The 17,817-nt window shown below is 39.4% G+C and overlaps 1 protein-coding gene across 4 annotated transcripts in view; it reads left to right on the plus strand.

The window, feature by feature from the left end:
- The window catches only part of tsen2 (TSEN2 tRNA splicing endonuclease subunit), a 41,265-nt gene extending 25,180 nt beyond the window's left edge, over positions 1 to 16,085 (plus strand). For all 4 annotated transcript variants that reach the window (XM_059944072.1, XM_059944075.1, XM_059944073.1 and 1 more), the window contains exons 7-12: positions 1,630 to 1,680; positions 2,274 to 2,412; positions 9,755 to 9,791; positions 9,873 to 9,984; positions 13,730 to 13,819; positions 13,943 to 16,085. In XM_059944072.1, the coding sequence (XP_059800055.1) occupies positions 1,630 to 1,680; positions 2,274 to 2,412; positions 9,755 to 9,791; positions 9,873 to 9,984; positions 13,730 to 13,819; positions 13,943 to 14,002 (489 nt within the window). In that variant the 3' untranslated portion in view covers positions 14,003 to 16,085. The remainder of the gene's footprint in view (positions 1 to 1,629; positions 1,681 to 2,273; positions 2,413 to 9,754; positions 9,792 to 9,872; positions 9,985 to 13,729; positions 13,820 to 13,942) is intronic.
- The last annotated feature ends 1,732 nt before the right edge of the window (positions 16,086 to 17,817 follow it).

Below are 17,817 nucleotides of genomic sequence, written 5' to 3' on the forward strand. Positions count from 1 at the left end.
CGTTGTCTAGGGGTTAATGTATTGTCCGATGGAAATATAAACGTCACTCAAGTTCATTCAAGCTGCAGGCTGCAGCCATTGGTTGGAGTCAAGAGAGAGGGTTTAAACTTGCCCACTCCTTTTATGATGCCAATCCTTCGAGAGTCGGTGGGGGCTGATTGCTCCTTTGTGTTAGTTAAAGCCGTTCTTCCGTGGCAAGACCCACCAATTCCAAGGCAAATGGAAAAGGACGCATGAGGGCTTTTCCACCGGCTTTCACTATTACACTGTTACAGGAGCTCCAGCGTTTCTTCTGGTGCGTCTAAAGGGGCTGTTCCCCAGACTCTCATTTATCCCCACTCACGGGGTCTCAGATGTCAATCAGGGTGGAATGATGCCATCCCCCAACCAGCCCACGTTGCCTGAGGGCTTCCACGAAGCATAGTACTCAATACACAATTCCATCTCCAAGAGACAATGACCTTTTCCGTGGCTTTGTATCGCTGGGGCCAGGACATTCCAAACGTCTCTCTCTCATTTCCTGGGTCTCCTGCCCTGACTTAATAGCGATCTTGCGATTCTCAAAAAGGGGGGGGGGGGCACAGGCTTAACACATCTCACATCTCAAAGGTATGCTAGTTGGTTTGTAGCCTACTACAAACTGTCTGCACTATGGGTGGATAAGAGAAGATTTTAGGTTGGTGGGATGGGTGTTGATGGGCACATGAGAGAAAACAGGTTAGAGGGAAATGTGTGGGAATGAGACTGGAATGCTCTGAAAGCCAGCATTTACTTGATAAGTTGAAAGTTGTCCTCACATGTCATAAGGAAACATGGGAAGAGAAGGGTCTGATTGTGGTAAGTACAGAGAAGTCTCTTGATGCTAGAGGGAAATTTATCATCAGCTTGTGGCTGATTTATCATCACCAGTTGGCTACAGAACTACGTCCAAAATCACGGTTTAGATTGTATCTATCTGGAGGGACGATAGAAAAGATCTGTGAAATGAGGGATCTGCATCAATGATGCTTCATTGACCCTACAAATATTTTAATTCCATCAATTAAGAGGCATTGTGAAGGTTCTTCTCAAATTTAGCTGCCTGCAGAAATTCATCTCCATCTTGCACTGCTTTGTAATAGTTTGCATGCTGAGATGTTAATCAACAGTAGCCTCAATAATAAAAGAAGTCTGAAGATGCTGGAAGTGTTCAGCATGTTAGGACACATCTGTAGAGAAAGAAACTGAGATGGTGCTTCAAGTTCAAAACCTTTGTCTGACCTGGAAATAAGAAAATGTTGGAATTGCTCAGCACTTCAGGTGCATCCATGCATGAAGAAGTGTCATCAACTCTCAGCCATCAACAACTGAGCTGAAATGAGCATATGAAAGCAAGCTCATGATCCCTAATCCCAAACAATTGCCTATAATACTAAACAGAACTGCATATATAGCCAGCCCATTTTTAATGTTTAGTAATTCCCATGCCTTAATACATATAAACCTTTTTCATAGTTGCAAATATTATTATTTTGAAGGTTTATTTAATTAACACACAATTGCTACTTCTGTGTGACATTTCTGAATTATGATTTGCAAAATGCTTACTTTCAGCAGTATTTACAACTATCTCTAACTTCACTGTTTCAGGCTTTTTTCCTTGTTTATGCCTTGGGATGTTTAACTGTTTATCACAATGAGGTAAGTTATATTTCTCTTTTGGACAGAGAATTTTAGAATGGATCAGATCTCTCCAAATTGTTATATGTACAATGTGCACTAAATCTTACAGACCACAAAACCTCGTTTCATTCCAGAAGCAGCACTCTCACCCCTGGGTTTAGATTAAGTCTGGGCTCAGAGTAGGATTTCGTAGTAATTTTGTACCTGAAGAGCTTTTATCTGAAGAGACATAGCTAGAAACCATGAAAAATATAGTAATCTTAGAAAATAAAATTAACAATATTGAAATAATGCCTTTTTGAAATATTTAATATATCCACAGAGAATGAACCTGAAGAAATTTCTATTACAACACACTGAGAAGAGGTAACCTATCAGAAACACGAAATATAAACAGAGAACAGTATACACCCCACAAGTCCATCAGTATCATTCTATACAAAGGAAGGATAGGTTTTAGCACTTCAATAGTATGAATCATTAGCAGTATTGATTTACATTTTATTTGCTTGTCAAACCGTTGACGATGAATGAAGCTATTAATACCCAAGCAGTCTCTGTTATTGAAGATTATAAATATTAATAGTAGCCTGTCTTTTGCTTTACTTTAGGAGCCTCTGACTATTGTAAAATTATGGGAAATATTTAGTGCAATTCAGCCTGGCTTCAAGACTAATTACATGGGCTATCATTACTTTCGAAGTAAAGGCTGGGTGCCAAAAACTGGATTGAAGTATGGGACAGACCTTTGTAAGTATGGGATTAATTCACACTGTGAACTTCATTATATTGTCATTGGCAAAATATACAGGTTCAAGGAGAAATTGAGATTGGGGTACTCAGGCCAATATTTATACTTCTATCACCAACGTTCCTTAAAACAACAGATTGTAGTCATTATCACACTGGTCTTCGTGGGTAATTTGCTATGATATTTCATACATTGCAACAGAGACTATATTTCAAAAAATGATTAGTTGTGTTTCAGGAGGTCCTGAGACTGAACACCAAATATAAGTGGAAGTCTTTTACTTTAATGGCTCAGAATTTACAAAATAACAAACAACTCAGCAGGTCAGAAATGTCCTAAATTGTGTCTGATTACTGTTTGGGGCATGGTGGCAATGTGGTCAAGTTAATGAACTAGTGGACTGTGGATCTGGAAATAAGTTTGAATCCCACCATGTCTTAAGAACAGGTAAGGAATTCAGAAATAAAACTAGAAGGGCATCTTTACTTACAGTAAAATACACAGTGGCCATCTTATTGAGTATACCTTCACCTGCCTACTAATGCAAATATCTAATCAGCCAAACAGTAAATGCTCAAGAGGTTCAGTTGTTCAGACCAAACAGCAGAATGAGGAAGAAATGTGATCTAAGTGAATTTAACTGTGGAATGATTGCTGGTGCCAGAAACTGCTGATCTCCTGGGATTTTCACACAGTACAGTCTCCAGAGCAGGGATTCCCAACCTTTTATGCCATGGACCAATACCATTTTAAAAAGGGTCTTGGGAACCCCTGTTTTAGAGTTTATAGAAAAAGGAGCGAGAAACAAAAAACATTCAGTGAGCAGCAGTTCTGTGGGTGAAAACACCTCGTTAATGAGAGAGCTCAGAGGAAAATGCCTAGACCAGTTCAAGCTGACATGAAGGCAAAAACAACTCAAATAAATAGGTGTTACAACTGTGTGTGCAGAAGAGCATCTCTGAACACACAACACATTGAACCTTAAAAATGATGGGCTACAACAGTGGAAGACCTCACTGGGTTACATACCTGCATCTAATAAAGTGGCCAATGAATGTGCATGTGGACTGAGTTTATAAAATCCCTCTAGTTCATTAATATCATTCAGGGAAGAAAATCTGACGTCCTTACTTGGTCCAGTCTTTGTGATCCAGATTTACAAACCTAGTTGAACCTTGACTGTCTCTTCAATTAGTCCTGCTGTTGAAGAAAGTACACATCTGATGCTGAGTGAGAACATGATCAGGATCTGCTTTAATCCTGTTTTGTTTGTATGATCTTTCTAAACCTATTACTATAACGTGTAGAATAGTGCAGAGGTACACTGAGATGGGATCACCTTTCAGCCCATAATTTAGAAGTAAAAATGTATGTAAAATGTGGCAGAGAAGTTTTACAAACTGAACCTTTCAAGCTTTTGCATGGTACTGATTACTTTGCATATAAAAACTATTATTATATATAAGATTCAGCCAGTGTTTGAAGTAACATTGTACAAGACTATAAGTCTGACGGCTGAAAGTATTGTTGTTTTTGAGTCGTCATCATCAAAGCCTTAGTTGTAGAATGCTGCAGCACAGAAACAGGCCCTTTGGCCCATCTTGTCCAAGTCAAACTGTTATTCTGCTTAGTCCCATTGAACCGCACATGGACCATTGTCTTCCAAATCCCTCAACCAAACATCTCTTGGGTGCTGAAATCAAACCCGCATCCACTACTTCTGTTTGCAGCTCATTCCACACTTGCACCGCCCTCTGAATGAAGAAATTCTCCTTCGGGTTCTCTTTAAATAGTTCACCTTTCACCCTTGCCCTATGACCTCTAGTTCACCCAACCTGAGTAGAAAAATCCTGCTTGCATTAACCCTATCTATACCCCTTATAATTTTGTATACCTCTATCAAATCTCTCCTCATTTTCCTGCACTCCAAGGAATAAAATCCTAACCTATTCAACCTTTCACTATACCTCAAGATGTGGCAACATCCTTGATATATTGGGAATGGTGACATGGTGGCCATTGGACAGTACAGCACAGGTACAGCCCCTTCAGCCCACAATATCTGTGCTGACATGATGGCTAATTAAAACTGTCTGCCTGCTCACGATCCATTTCATTCCATCCCCTGCATGTTCCTATGTATGTGTATCTGCCTCTGTTATATCTGCGTCTACCACCAGCATTTGGACTCTATGCCGCTCATTTTATAAACCTTGAACAAGTCTTCCCTCAGCCTCTGCTGCACAGAAAACAATCAAAGCTTTTCCAACCATTCCTTGTAGCTAATGTTGACTAATCGTGGCAAAAATTGTGGGAAAACTCTTCTACATCTTCTCCAAAGACTCCATGTCCTTCCTGTAGTGAGGTTGTCAGAATGGCACACAATACTCCAATCGCAGCCTAGCCAAAGTTTTACAGAGCTGCAACATGACTTCATGACACTTACACATGGTGCACCAACTGATGAAGCCAAACATGCCATGTGCCCTCTTTACCATTCGATCTACTTGAGTTGCCACTTTCAGGAAGCTATGGATTTGCACCCACGGTCCCTCTGTACATCAATGCTTCGAAGTGTCCTGCCATTTACCGCCTACTTTCCCCTTGCATTTGAATTCCTAAAGTGCAACACCTCGCATTTTCCTGGATTAGGCCAGCTGCCATTTCTCCATCTGTAACGGCAGCTGATCTATATTCTATTGTATTCTTTGACAACCTTCATTACTATCCACACCACCACCTATATTTATCTAGGTACATTTTGCATTTCCAGCTGTTTTAGTGCTTTATCCTGTCAATAGTGCCCAATTTTCAAATTTTTGCATCAACTCAGTTAAATTATTAAAACTGATTAACAATTAAACAATATTATCACTAAATTTGGTTTTTGGAAGCTGATGTCATGATAGTTATGAACACATATTTAAAGTACTAAATAAGGTGGAATTATGTTTTAATGAGTGTGTATGGATTATTTCACTTTAAAGTTCAAATTATTTTGTTATCAAAGTACATATATGTCACTGTATACAACCCTGAGATTAATTTTCTTGTGGGCATACTCAATAAACCTAGAGAATTATAACCCTAACAGGATCAATGAAAGACTGCTCAACTAGGGACTTCAGCCAGAGTGCAGAAGTCAACAAACTGTGCAAATAAATACACAGTAAATATTGAGAATATGAAATGAAGGGTCCTTGAAAGTAAATCCGTTGGTTGTGGGAACATTATAATGGTGGGGCAGGTGAAGTTGAGTGTAGTTATGCCCTTTGGTTCAAGAGCCTGATGGTTGGGGGTAGTAACTATTCTTGAACCTGATGGTGTGAACCTTGAGGCTCCTGTACCAGCTTTGTAATTTTAGCAGTGAGAAGAGAGCATGTCCTGGGTGATGGGGGTCCCTGATGACTGCAATCAGTAACATGTAACTTCCCTTTTGGTGTTTGAACCACCTGTATGACTTAGCACTTTTGTGGTGTGAACTGGAGTTGCGCAGGTGCAGAGCAATTGCGGCATTGCACATACAGGCCGAATTGAGAGAGTTGGCCTGGGCAAGAGAGCATGGTATGAGCCAATGTTTGGCCATTGCCTGAACAGACTTGGAGGTGATTCAATGCACCAGAACTGAGTCAAGGCAGATCCCGGGCCCGAGAGCTTTCTGTACTGAACTGAGGCTGTGACCTGCAACCAATGGGCTCCTAAGTCGGCTGTGGCTGGCTTCATGTGGACTCACTTTCATGAAATTCAGATTGAAAACAATTTGCTCACTTTTATTGTTTGCATGATTTGTTTTTTCTTTTATGCATGTTAGGTGTTTGGTGGTCTTTTTAATGGGTTCCATTGTTTTTTTTTGTTTTGTGGCTGCTTGTAAGGAGATGAATCTCGAGGTTGTGTACAGTATTCATATTTTGACAATGTACTTTGAACTTTAAGGCTTCCAGTCAATATACTCTCCACTACACATCTATAGAAGTTTGTCAGAATTTTAGATGCTATGCTGAATTTCCGTGAACTCTTAGGGAAGTAAAGATGCTGCTGTGCTTTCTTTGTAATTGCACTTATGTGCTGGGCCCAGGACAGATCCTCCAAAATAATAACACCTGGGAGTTTAAAGTGGCTAACCCTCTCCACCTCTGATCCTCCAATGCAGACTAGCTCATAGACTTCTGGTTTCTTTCTCATGAAGTCAATGATCAGCTTCTTGGTCTTGCTGACATTGAGTAAGAGGTTGTTGTTATGATACCACTCAGCCAGATTTTTTTCTTCCTCCTATATGCTGATCATTACCTTTGATTTGGCCTATGACAGTGGTGTCATCAGCAAACTTGAATATGGCATTGGAGCTGTGTTTAGCCACACAGTCATAAGGAAATATTTTTGAAGCTTTGGTTGCAACTGTGGCTCAGCTGGAAGTTCTCTTCTGTGTCAGAAATGGCTGATTTCAAGTCAAATGCTGGAGAATTTGCCATCAAATCCATGCTGGTGCTGCCCCTTAAATTTAACATTTAATGTGAGCCCTGCCTATCATATCAAATAGTCATGGTATGTGTGAGCTCATTACACACTCGTTGCTGCTAGCTGAATTATTAGTTTTTTTTATCACTTTCTGGTTCTAATCCATAGTTTATATTATTTACAGCATATCAAGTGTTCCACTAGGTATGATTTTAAAAATGCTATGTGTTTCTCATGCCTTTGCAGGGAGGAAGTTCCAGGTCTGATACATTTTGGTGGGAAAATTCCTTTAACTCCCTCTAATCATTTACTAATCATCTTAAATATTGTCTTTGACCTTTTTTTTTGCTAAGGGATGTAAATTCCTTGTTCAGTAAAGCACATTTTCATTGCTCAGGCAAGTCATAACCTTGTACACTTAGCCTCCTGTATTCCAAAGAAAATCTATTAGCCTAGCTAGTGTATTCTCGTAATAGCACCACGCTTAGCAAGCTGCTTGTAAATCGGTGTACCATAGGCCTGACGTATTTCAGCTTCTCCTGAAACCTTGAGGAATTGTGTATTATGTTATTTTGTGCTATTGGTTATTCAGCACCTTGTGACATGAGGATGTCTCTGGCTACATAATCTTGCTGTTACTGTTTCAAAATGGGTAGAGCTGCCAAGGATGATGCCCTCTGCTTCTACCTTTCCTCACCACTGCTGGCATCAGGCCATTACAGACAAGCTGTTTGAAAAAGAGAATGTGATATGGGATGAGTAGCTGGAAGCCCTAAACCTGCATTCCACCTTTCTTTCACAGCACATTGTTTGCACGTGGAACAATGACTCATTGCCAGTGTAACACAATATCCTTTATGAATGACATTCTGAGACACAGATACTTGTGTCTAAATAGGATACCAGTAAAAGAATCAGGTTACCCTCAAATAGCAATAGTAAAGCATGCACCCCTCATTAAAAGAGCTTACAGATAAATATAAGTGACATGAGATCTATTTCGGAAATCTCAGAGCTCAGGTATTTCTCTGAAGTACCTGACTATAATCCTGAGCATCTTTGCTTGCATCTTAGGTAAATTTGTTCTCTATCATTTTTTAGAAAGAACAACTAATATTATCAATATGATCTGCTTTCTCAGTTAATAATTTCCTGCCTAATGAGGAATAATGGTGGTGTTTGAACTGCAATTATATTGTAGAGATAGTTGAGATTCATTTCCTAAGAAGAAAGATTATGCCCTTTTCTTTAATGCAAGCCATATCTGTTGCTGAAGGAGAATAAAGTGTTGAGAAGATTAGTTTAAATGCAACAAGACTGGGAAATAAGATAAGAGATAAATCCAGAATGAGTTACTTGCATGTTGCAATGGGGCAGCACGGTAGCACAGTGGTCAGCACAATGCTTTCCAGTACAGGTGACCGGGGTTCAATTCCCGACACTGCCAGTAAGGAGTTTGTACCTTCTCCCCGACACCTTGTGGATTTCCTCTGTTTGCTCCAGTTTCCTCCCACAGTCTAAAGACATACTGTACTGACTGGTAGGTTAATTGGTCATTGTAAATTCTCCCGTGATTAGGCTAGGATTATGTTGGTGGGTTCCCCTACAGCGCAGCTCAAATGGCTGGAAAGGCCTACTCCACACAGTAGCTCAATAAAATAAAATAAAAATCCAGCATCTATTTTACCCTGGTTCTAATGAAAGCTCGTCAAGCTGAAACTTGAACTTCCTCTCTCCCTCTCCAAAACGTGCTTGACCTGATGAGTATTTCAAGTCATTTATTTTTCTCCTATTTCAGACTCAAAGTATTGAATTGAATTGACTTTATTACTTGCATCCTTCACATACATGAGGAGGTATATGAGACATATTTATGTTACATCTCCATCTAAATGTGCAATTTATAGTTATTTGTAATAAATAGTCTGTACAACAGGACAGGCAATGTAACATACAATTACAATTTTATCCACGTGATTTAATCAGTCTGATGGCCTGGTGGAAGAAGCTGTCCCAGAGCCTGTTGGCCCTGGCTTTTATGCTGCGGTACCGTTTCCTAGATAGTAGCAGATGTGAACAGTTTGTGGTTGGGGTGACTTGAGTCTCCAATGATTCTTTGGGCCCTTTTTACACACCTGTCTTTGTAAATGTCCTGAATAGTGGGAAGTTCACATCTACTAATGTGCTGGGCTGTCTGCACCAACCTCTGCTGAATGAGGGAAGTACAGTTCCTATACCAGGCAGTGATGCAGCCAGTTGGAATGCTTTCAATTGTGCCCCCGTAGAAAGTTCTTGGAACTTGGGCACCCGTACCAAACTTCTTCAACCATCTGATATGAAAGAGGTGCTATTATGCCTTTTTCACCACACAGCCAGTATGTACAGACCACATGAGATCCTCGGTGATATGTATGTCAAGGAACTTAATGCTGTGTGCTGTCTCAACCCCAGATCCATTGATGTCAATGGGGGTTAGCCTGTCTCCATTCCTTCTGTAATCCACAACCAGCTCCTTTGTTTTTGCGACATTGAGGGAGAGGTTGTTTTCTTGACACTGCTGTGATGAATCTGTGATGACTCTGTAGACTGACTCGTTATTATTTGTAGTGTCATTGGCAAATTTAATGAGCAGGTTGGGGCTGTGGATGGCAACTCAGTCGTGAGTATACAGAGAATAAACGTGGGGGCTTAGGACACAGCCCTGAGGGTCAGAGGGGCAGAGGTGAGGGAGCCCACTCTAACCTCCTGCTGGTGATCTGACAGGAAGTCCAGGATCCAGCTGCAGAAGCTGGATCCTGGACTTGCAGTTTGTTTTTCAATTTGTAATTACAACAAAACTTTGTGTATCAGATTTAAAATAACAGTCGATTTTCCTTTGTATTGTAGTGTTGTATCGAAAAGGACCTCCATTTTATCATGCAAGGTATGAATGGTGTAGTTAAAATAATACTTGCAATGGAGTCTAATTCTATTTTCATAATATTTGATTTTTTTCTGCCTACAGTTATTCAGTAGTGGTTGAAATGGTTGATGACAGTTGTCAGGGCTCTCAACGCCGGCCTTTTACCTGGAGGTCACTTGCCGGGTTGGTTCGAACAACTACAAATGTCTCTAAGGTAAAGATTCTCCTGAACCAACCCAAGAATGATTCAATGTTGTTGACATCAGGACTCATCTCAATTTCTGTACATTCTGCTTTTTAATAGTGGAATGGAAACTTTTTCATCGATTTCCAAGGTTTCCCCAGTCATTTATCTATGGATTACAGATTTTCAGACCAAACTCTTCCGTTGGTTGTCGTAAACATCTACTGTGGGCACCTTCCTTTGCCTCATCAGCAAGATCACCATACAATCATTGGATGTTTTTAAAAATAAAAGGGGGGAGGGTGCATTTGGCAATTGAGCAATTTGTAAGGAATTGATCCTTCGCAAATTCTGATGTTCAATTACTTTGAGCCTTTTTTATTAAAAGGTGCAATGCTCTTTTCCATAGTTTGTTGTTATAATAAAATATTCCATCCCGTGTTCTAATGCCCTACATAAAGAAATTCCTCCTAACCTTTTAATGCTTTTAAACTGACACTGGATATTCAACATGTGGCAAAAGGATTTGTGTACACCCATGTCCTGTGTTACAAAGGTTTTCAATCTGGGATCCATGGATCCTTTGCTTAATGATGTTGGTCCATGGCATAAAAAAGGTTGGGAGCTCTGCTGTAGAGGGCTTTAGATGCCTCAAAGTTATTAAAGCTCTTTATGATGCAAATAGCAATAGTCTTGGCATTCATATCTTATCCTTGTTATCATTCTGATGTAGGCTTAGTGCCATTTGTATTAATCATAATCCTAAAATTCTCAAAATTTTCTTCAGTATAACTTAACCGTTGCTTTCTTTTTCCCTATATACTTTTTAAAATCCAAAATGCTGTTTGCTTTGGCATCATCTGTACATGAACTTTGAAAGGAAACACTATTTGTTCAACACCTTTCCAAAGAAGGTGTTTTCCCATTTATATTTTGCCTCCTTTGTTATATCAGTTGTACCTTTTCCCATCATGCTGGTGTACTTACAGGTACTGCAAATGTTTAGCAGGAGCCCGAACTGCAATTTCAGATTGGTTGGAGGCTGCTCATAGTTTCTTTTGTTTTGATAATAAAACAATTAAACTTGGATTTATTCTTTAAATCTTATTTGTTCAGTGGCTGGGCCATAGTCTTCAATATCAGTGGATGTGGTATATTTAGAATTTCAAAAGGCTTTTGACAAGGTCTCACACAGGAGATTAGTGTGCAAACTTAAAGCACACGGTATTGGGGGTATGGTATTGATGTGGATAGAGAATTGGTTGGCAGACAGGAAGCAAAGAGTGGGAATAAACGGAACCTTTTCAGAATGGCAGGCAGCAACTAGTGGGGTACTGCAAGGCTCAGTGCTGGGACCCCAGTTGTTTACAGTATATATATTAATGATTTAGACGAGGGAATTAAATGCAGCATTTCCAAGTTTGCAGATGACACGAAGCTGGGCGGCAGTGTTAGCTGTGAGGAGGATGCAGGGTGACTTGGATAGGTTAGGTGAGTGGGCAAATACATGGCAGATGCAATTTAATGTGGATAAATGTGAGGTTGTCCACTTTGGTGGCAAGAACAGGAAAACAGATTATTATCTTAATGTGGCTGATTAGGAAAAGGGGAGGTGCAACGAGACCTGTGTGTCATTGTAAACCAGTCATTGAAGGTGGGCATGCAGGTACAGCAGGTGGTGAAAAAGGCAAATGGTATGTTGGCATTCATAGCAAGAGGATTCGAGTATAGGAACAGGGAGGTTCTACTGTAGTTGTACAAGGCCTTGGTGAGACCACACCTAGAGTATTGTGTGCAGTTTTGGTCCCCTAATCTGAGGAAAGATATTCTTGCCATAGAGGGAGTACAGAGAAGGTTCACCAGATTGATTCCTGGGATGACAGGACTTTCATATGAAGAAAGACTGGATCGACTAGGCTTATACTCACTGGAATTTAGAAGATTGAGGGGAGATCTTATTGAAACGTATAAAATTCTAAAGGGATTGGACAGGCTAGATGCAGGAAGATTGTTTCCGATGTTGGGGCAGTCCAGAACGAGGGGTCACAGTTTAAGGATAAAGGGGAAGCCTTTTAGGACCGAAATGAGGATAAACTTCTTCACACAGAGAGTGGTGAATCTGTGGAATTCTCTGCCACAGGAAACAGTTGAGGCCGGTTCATTGGCTATATTTAAGAGGGAGTTAGATATGGCCCTTGTGACTAAAGGGTATGGAGAGAAAGCAGGTACAGGGTTCTGAGTTGGATGATCAGCCATGATCATACTGAATGGCAGTGCAGGCTCGAATGGGCCGAATGGCCTACTCCTGCACCTATTTTCTATGTTTCTATCATAGATGCCTGAGCTTTGCTTCTGAAATACGCAAGAGTGATGTATGCAACCTTAAACACCAAATGGTATTGCTGCACAACATACTCTTGTATAAACATGAGAAAGTCTGCAGATGCTGGAATCCACACAAAATGCTGGAGGAACTCAACAGGTCAGGCAGCATCTATGGAAATGAAGAAAACAGTTGCATTTCGAGCCAAGGTCATCTTGACTAGAAAAGAAGGGGGAAGGTGCCAGAATAAAAAGGTGTGAGAGAGGAAGGAGGACTAGCTAGAAGATAGGTGAAGCGAGGGGGGTAGGAAAGGTAAAGGACAGGAGAGGAAGGAATCTGATAGGAGAGAAGGGTGGATCATAGGAGAAGGGGGAGATGATAGGCAGGTGAGAAAAGGTTTCAAAGGTACATTTAATGTCAGAGAAATTATACAATATACATCCTGAAATGTATTTTTATTGCAGCCATCCATGAAAACAGAGGAGTGCCCCAAAGAATGAATGATAGTTAAATGTTAGAACCCTAAAGTCCCCTGCCCAGCTCCCCTCTCTCCCGTGCATAAGTGGCAGAAAGCAACAATCCCCCCATCCCCGCATTGGCAAAAAAAAGGCATTGTTACCCGCCACTGAGCACTCGAGCATGCAGCAAAAGCAACAGCAAGAACACAGGCTTGCAGTACTCCAAGGACTACGCATTCACCTGGTATTCGACGTACCGCAGGTTCGCTCTCTCTCTCTCTCTCTCTCTCTCTCTCTCTCTCTCTCTAATAAGGGAGAAAGAGATGCCTCTTTCACAGCGAGAGGGGAGACATACCAAACAACTCACTGGTTTACCATGTTGAAAATCCATTGCCTCGCTTTTTCCGAGCTCTGGGCACACAGCCAAAGATCTTCCAGCTCCCACAACACACCAGTCTGAGAGTGGGGAACAGAAGAAAAAGAAGGGGAAGAATTTTCTTTTAACCAGAAGGAGAAATCAATATTCATTGCATCAGGTTGGAAGCTAATTTATCTGTATATAATTTTTGTCAGCAGGTATTACAAACCATGGGAAATACAGTACAAGTAACTACAGATTCTGGAAATCTGACATAAAAGCACAAAGTACTAAGGATATTCAGCAGGTCTTCCAGCATCAGAAGAGGAAGCACAGTGAAATGTGTTTGCTGTTAACTTCTTTGTTGTAAATTTTAAACAGATTAGTAAAAGTCAAAATCTCTTTGTTGACTTAAAAAAATGAATGCTAAAAATGACTGAACATTGCATAGATATGCTGCAGGTCAAGAAACATCTGAAGGTTGTTTCAGGTTTTGCCCCAATGTCAAGTCTGATGAAAGCATTCTTAGTCCATAAGATATGGATAAACTGCTTGTTTATCAATGTATGTAATGTCTTTAATATCAGTAGTTTCAGTTTTAGTATGGATACTAAAAATGTTATCATTTTCTTTCAGGAACTTCTGTTATGCTACTTGATTAAGCCATCAAATATGACTGAGGAAGAAATGACATCACCAGAATGTATGAAGAAAATTAAAGTTCAGGTGCCAAGATTTCTTTTGGTGAAAATATCAATTAGACAAGTTTAATTATTGCATTAATGTTTGTAGCTGTTTGGTTCTGAAGCAAAGGAAATGCTGTAAAATAATTTTATCTCCTTGTTTCAGGAATTGATTGTAAATCGCTGGATTTCTTCCCGAGAACGCACTGATCAGGAGGAGTTGTAGTTTTTTGCATGTTGGGATCAAATAAATTTATTTGGAACCATGGCAAGAACAATTCAAAAAAAAAAGCAATAAAATTTGGAACAAGATTGTTTTTTTAAAGCTGTGATTTCATTTGTAAATGCTGTGCAACTTTGCTATCCAGGATCCCAGGAATGTGATGGTATTAGGCTAGTAGATCTTTTGGATTACTCAGACTCTTTATTATCTCAACGCATATAATTTGTTTTTTTTATATGCATGCTACGCAATAATATATTTTCCATTGAACCCAGGGAGTTTAAAGGGAGCAAGATGTTGAACCCCAGTAAAGTTTAGTTTGTTCTCAACCTGAATCTTGCTTCAACCACACATCCAGGCACTACAGTTCGCAATCTTGCAAATTGTGAGTAGTGAGTCCAGGGATTGCAAGAATTTTGTGCAGTAATAAGTGAGCTGAAAGACAAATGGTCTCATAACAGATTGAGTTTTATTAAATTTGCAATACTTCATTTGTAATGTAAAAATATGCTAACTTAAGATGTGTTTAAAACTTTTTTAAATCAGAAGACGAATTAAGGTAAAATGAAAGTGCGAACATCAATGAAAGATTTGCATTTGAAATGTGACTTCATCTTCTAAATACTGATCACATTATTTCCTGTACTGATCTTTGCTATTTTTAAACTCTTTGTACATTTGAACAAGTCAAATATTGTTAAGTCTAGGAAAATGATTGATTGAAACTAATTCTTTCTGAGAAATTGGCGAATAAACATAACATGAAGCCACTGCAAAAATCACCAAATTAACTACACTGCAGCACTGAGACTTCATTCACACCGGTACATTACATTATAATTGCAACTGTTAACTTATACTCACAGATTAGAGTTTATACATCACATTTATTTTTCATGATTAATCCCTTCGTTCCACACTGCCGCGCAGCCACAATTACACTGGTTTCCTCTTTTTACTCGAACACTCAATGGAAACTTTTTGAAAGCTGATCTGTCTGTCGTGAGCTATGTGAAAGACAGCCCTTGTGACTGAGGCAGGTCAAATTCTGATTTTAAATCTGTTTAAATATTTACAAAGCAATTGGAAAAATCCTAATCTGAAAGACTGTTATATTAGTATTATTACTTAACCAGACTAAAATATAATTTTGCTTCAGGTATCCTTTTAGCATCTATCCTTAAATTACACAAGAACTGGGTAGATTTGTCATACTAAGGACGTAGAATAATTCTTTACAAAATTAAAATAAAACAATTCTTTACATAAGGACAGAATAGATTTAGCTTTTAAATTCCTCTCTGTGAAGGATATTTTCCTATGAACCTAGGAGTTGTGATTAAAACAAAGATCGATTGATTGGCGATAGGGTTTTTTGTCATTTAGAAATGAATGTTAATCATTCTTGCAAATTGGATTGCTGCAATATTTTAGTTATTTGGCAAATGGAGATGTATCATAGTTATTTGGAGATGTATTTCTCCAAAACCCAGGAAATCATTCACTCAAATTACTGAAGAATAATGGTTTATTTTAATCGTGGATTTGTTTTTGAATTTCACAGTTGGCCTTCATTGCCAGCAGTCCATTTCTTCAGGGGTCCTCTCATTTGGTTCCACATGAGTTTTCCAATCTTGCTTCCCAAAATTATGGCTGTGTGCCTCAGAGTAAAATGAAGGCGTGATTTTATGGCCTTTGTATCTCAATCCCTGAGTCCATGGACTCCCAGAGTGCTTGTACCAGATGGTGAATGTTCTGTTTCTTTCTGTAAATCATGGTCAAAGCTACCACGTTTGAAGTAGAAGAAAACGTAATATTCACAGCGAATCAGCCACTCATTCAAATAGGATGCATCCTTTAGTTAGCTGAGAAAGATGTTGCACTATTAACAATACAGGTCAGATGCCAAAGCACTGTAGATTGTAACTGATACACTGCAATCAATTATTTTATAATGGTAGGATAAATCTTAGAAGTGCATGTCAGTCACTTTAATGTTGGTACAGGTACCCCCCCCCCCCTTTACAAAGGTAGAGTGTTCCTATGAAACCTTTCTTAAGCCGAAATGGCGTAAAGTGAAGAACCATTAATTTATATGGGAAAATTTTTCATAGAAGCGGAAATCCTCTTTGTAAGGCGAAAACAGGTTACTAATGTAGGTCTTTTGCAAAAGCGAAGTGGTGTAAAGTGAACATTCATAAAGCGGGGGACGCCTGTAATTGGGAACTTTTGAAAACTTATTCTGTGAGAAATTTAATAGCCTGTTGCTCCAGCATTGACTAATCATTAAAATCTATTCATGCAAGTATATTTGAGTAATCTTAACAATTCTTGAAGTACAGAAGGTAGTTGAAAGCAGTGCGAGGCAAACACACAGGATCCTGGGATGAAAAAGCAGTAACTTATGGATTTAGACCATAAGACGTACCTGAATTTGGCCACTCTGCCCACTCTGAGCTCTGCCACTCGATCATGGCTGATTTACTTTTCCCCTCAATCCCATTCTCCTGCCTTCTCTAGATAACTTTTGATGCCCTTACGAATGAACCTTTGCCTTAATTATACCAAATAACTTGGCCTTTGAGGCAATGAATTCCACAGATCCACCATCCTCTGGCCAAAGAACTTCCTCCTCATCTGAAGGAGCATCTTTCTATTAAGACCGAGACTGTGCCTATCCTTGAATATTACGTTTTCTTCTACTTCAAACGTGGTAGCTTTGACCATGATTTACAGAAAGAAACAGAACATTCACCATCTGGTACAAGCATTCTGGGAGTCCATGGACTCGGGGATTGAGATACAAAGGCCATAAAATCACGCCTTCATTTTACTGTGCCTAGACTTGGCCTATCCCACTACCGGAAACATTCTCTCCACATCCACTCTTATCTAGGCCTTTCACTATTCAATGAGAACTACCCTCATTCTTCTGAACTTAAGCAAGCGTGGGCCCAGAGCCATCAAATGCTGGTCATATGTTAACCCTTACATTCTCAGGATCATTTGTAGTTCTGATTTTGTTTTGTGAGATCAAAGCTGAGAGTTGGATTACTTTAAGTTCACAGAAGTGTACAATGAGAGATATCATCCAGGCATGTTCTGGGGGATTCCAGCAGCAGTTGTTCCACACAGTAATGTGCGTGTGTGTGTATATATTTTTTCAAATTAGAAAAGTAACTGCAGCTTGGAATGCTGTTTAAAAAAAACTTAGTAGTAGTAGTGCAATCACTCAAGTATGAAGTTCTCGTAAGGGGTTATTCCCTTAACAGACATCAGTGTGTGACTTTAATGGGGAGGCTGATACGTGGTCAAAACCTTAATTACACTTCATTCAACGGGTCTTTAGTTTATCAGGAGTTTTAAAAGTGAGAATATGCCATGTCAAAAAAAAATAGTTGAAATTCTGATCTGTTTCTCATGAGTGAGGCTTCAGCTGTGACCATGATGGAGGTGCAGTAGTATCCTTGATAGCAGCTTCAAGATTCCCTCATCTGTGAGGTGAATCCTGCTGAATCTAGTCTGCTGCCCAGATTGATTACTCATGCCCCCTCACCTGCCTGCCTCTGCTTGCTACTCAGGTAAAGATTATGCTCTTCCAAAGTACCCTAACATCCTTTAACAGCAGACAATGCTGGGAAAAGATTTTTATCTTCTATCTTAACCTCAGGTGTGTTTTTTAATAAAGCTTTTTTATAAAGCTTTTTTAATGATTTTAATCAAAACTATTAATACTGGAATAATTTACAAACTATTTAAAGTGAAAGCAATTGTGAAATATTAAATATTTGAAAATGTATTAATATTTTGAAATAAAT

Source organism: Hypanus sabinus, chromosome 19, assembly GCF_030144855.1.
Source record: "Hypanus sabinus isolate sHypSab1 chromosome 19, sHypSab1.hap1, whole genome shotgun sequence".
Lineage (NCBI taxonomy): Eukaryota > Metazoa > Chordata > Chondrichthyes > Myliobatiformes > Dasyatidae > Hypanus > Hypanus sabinus.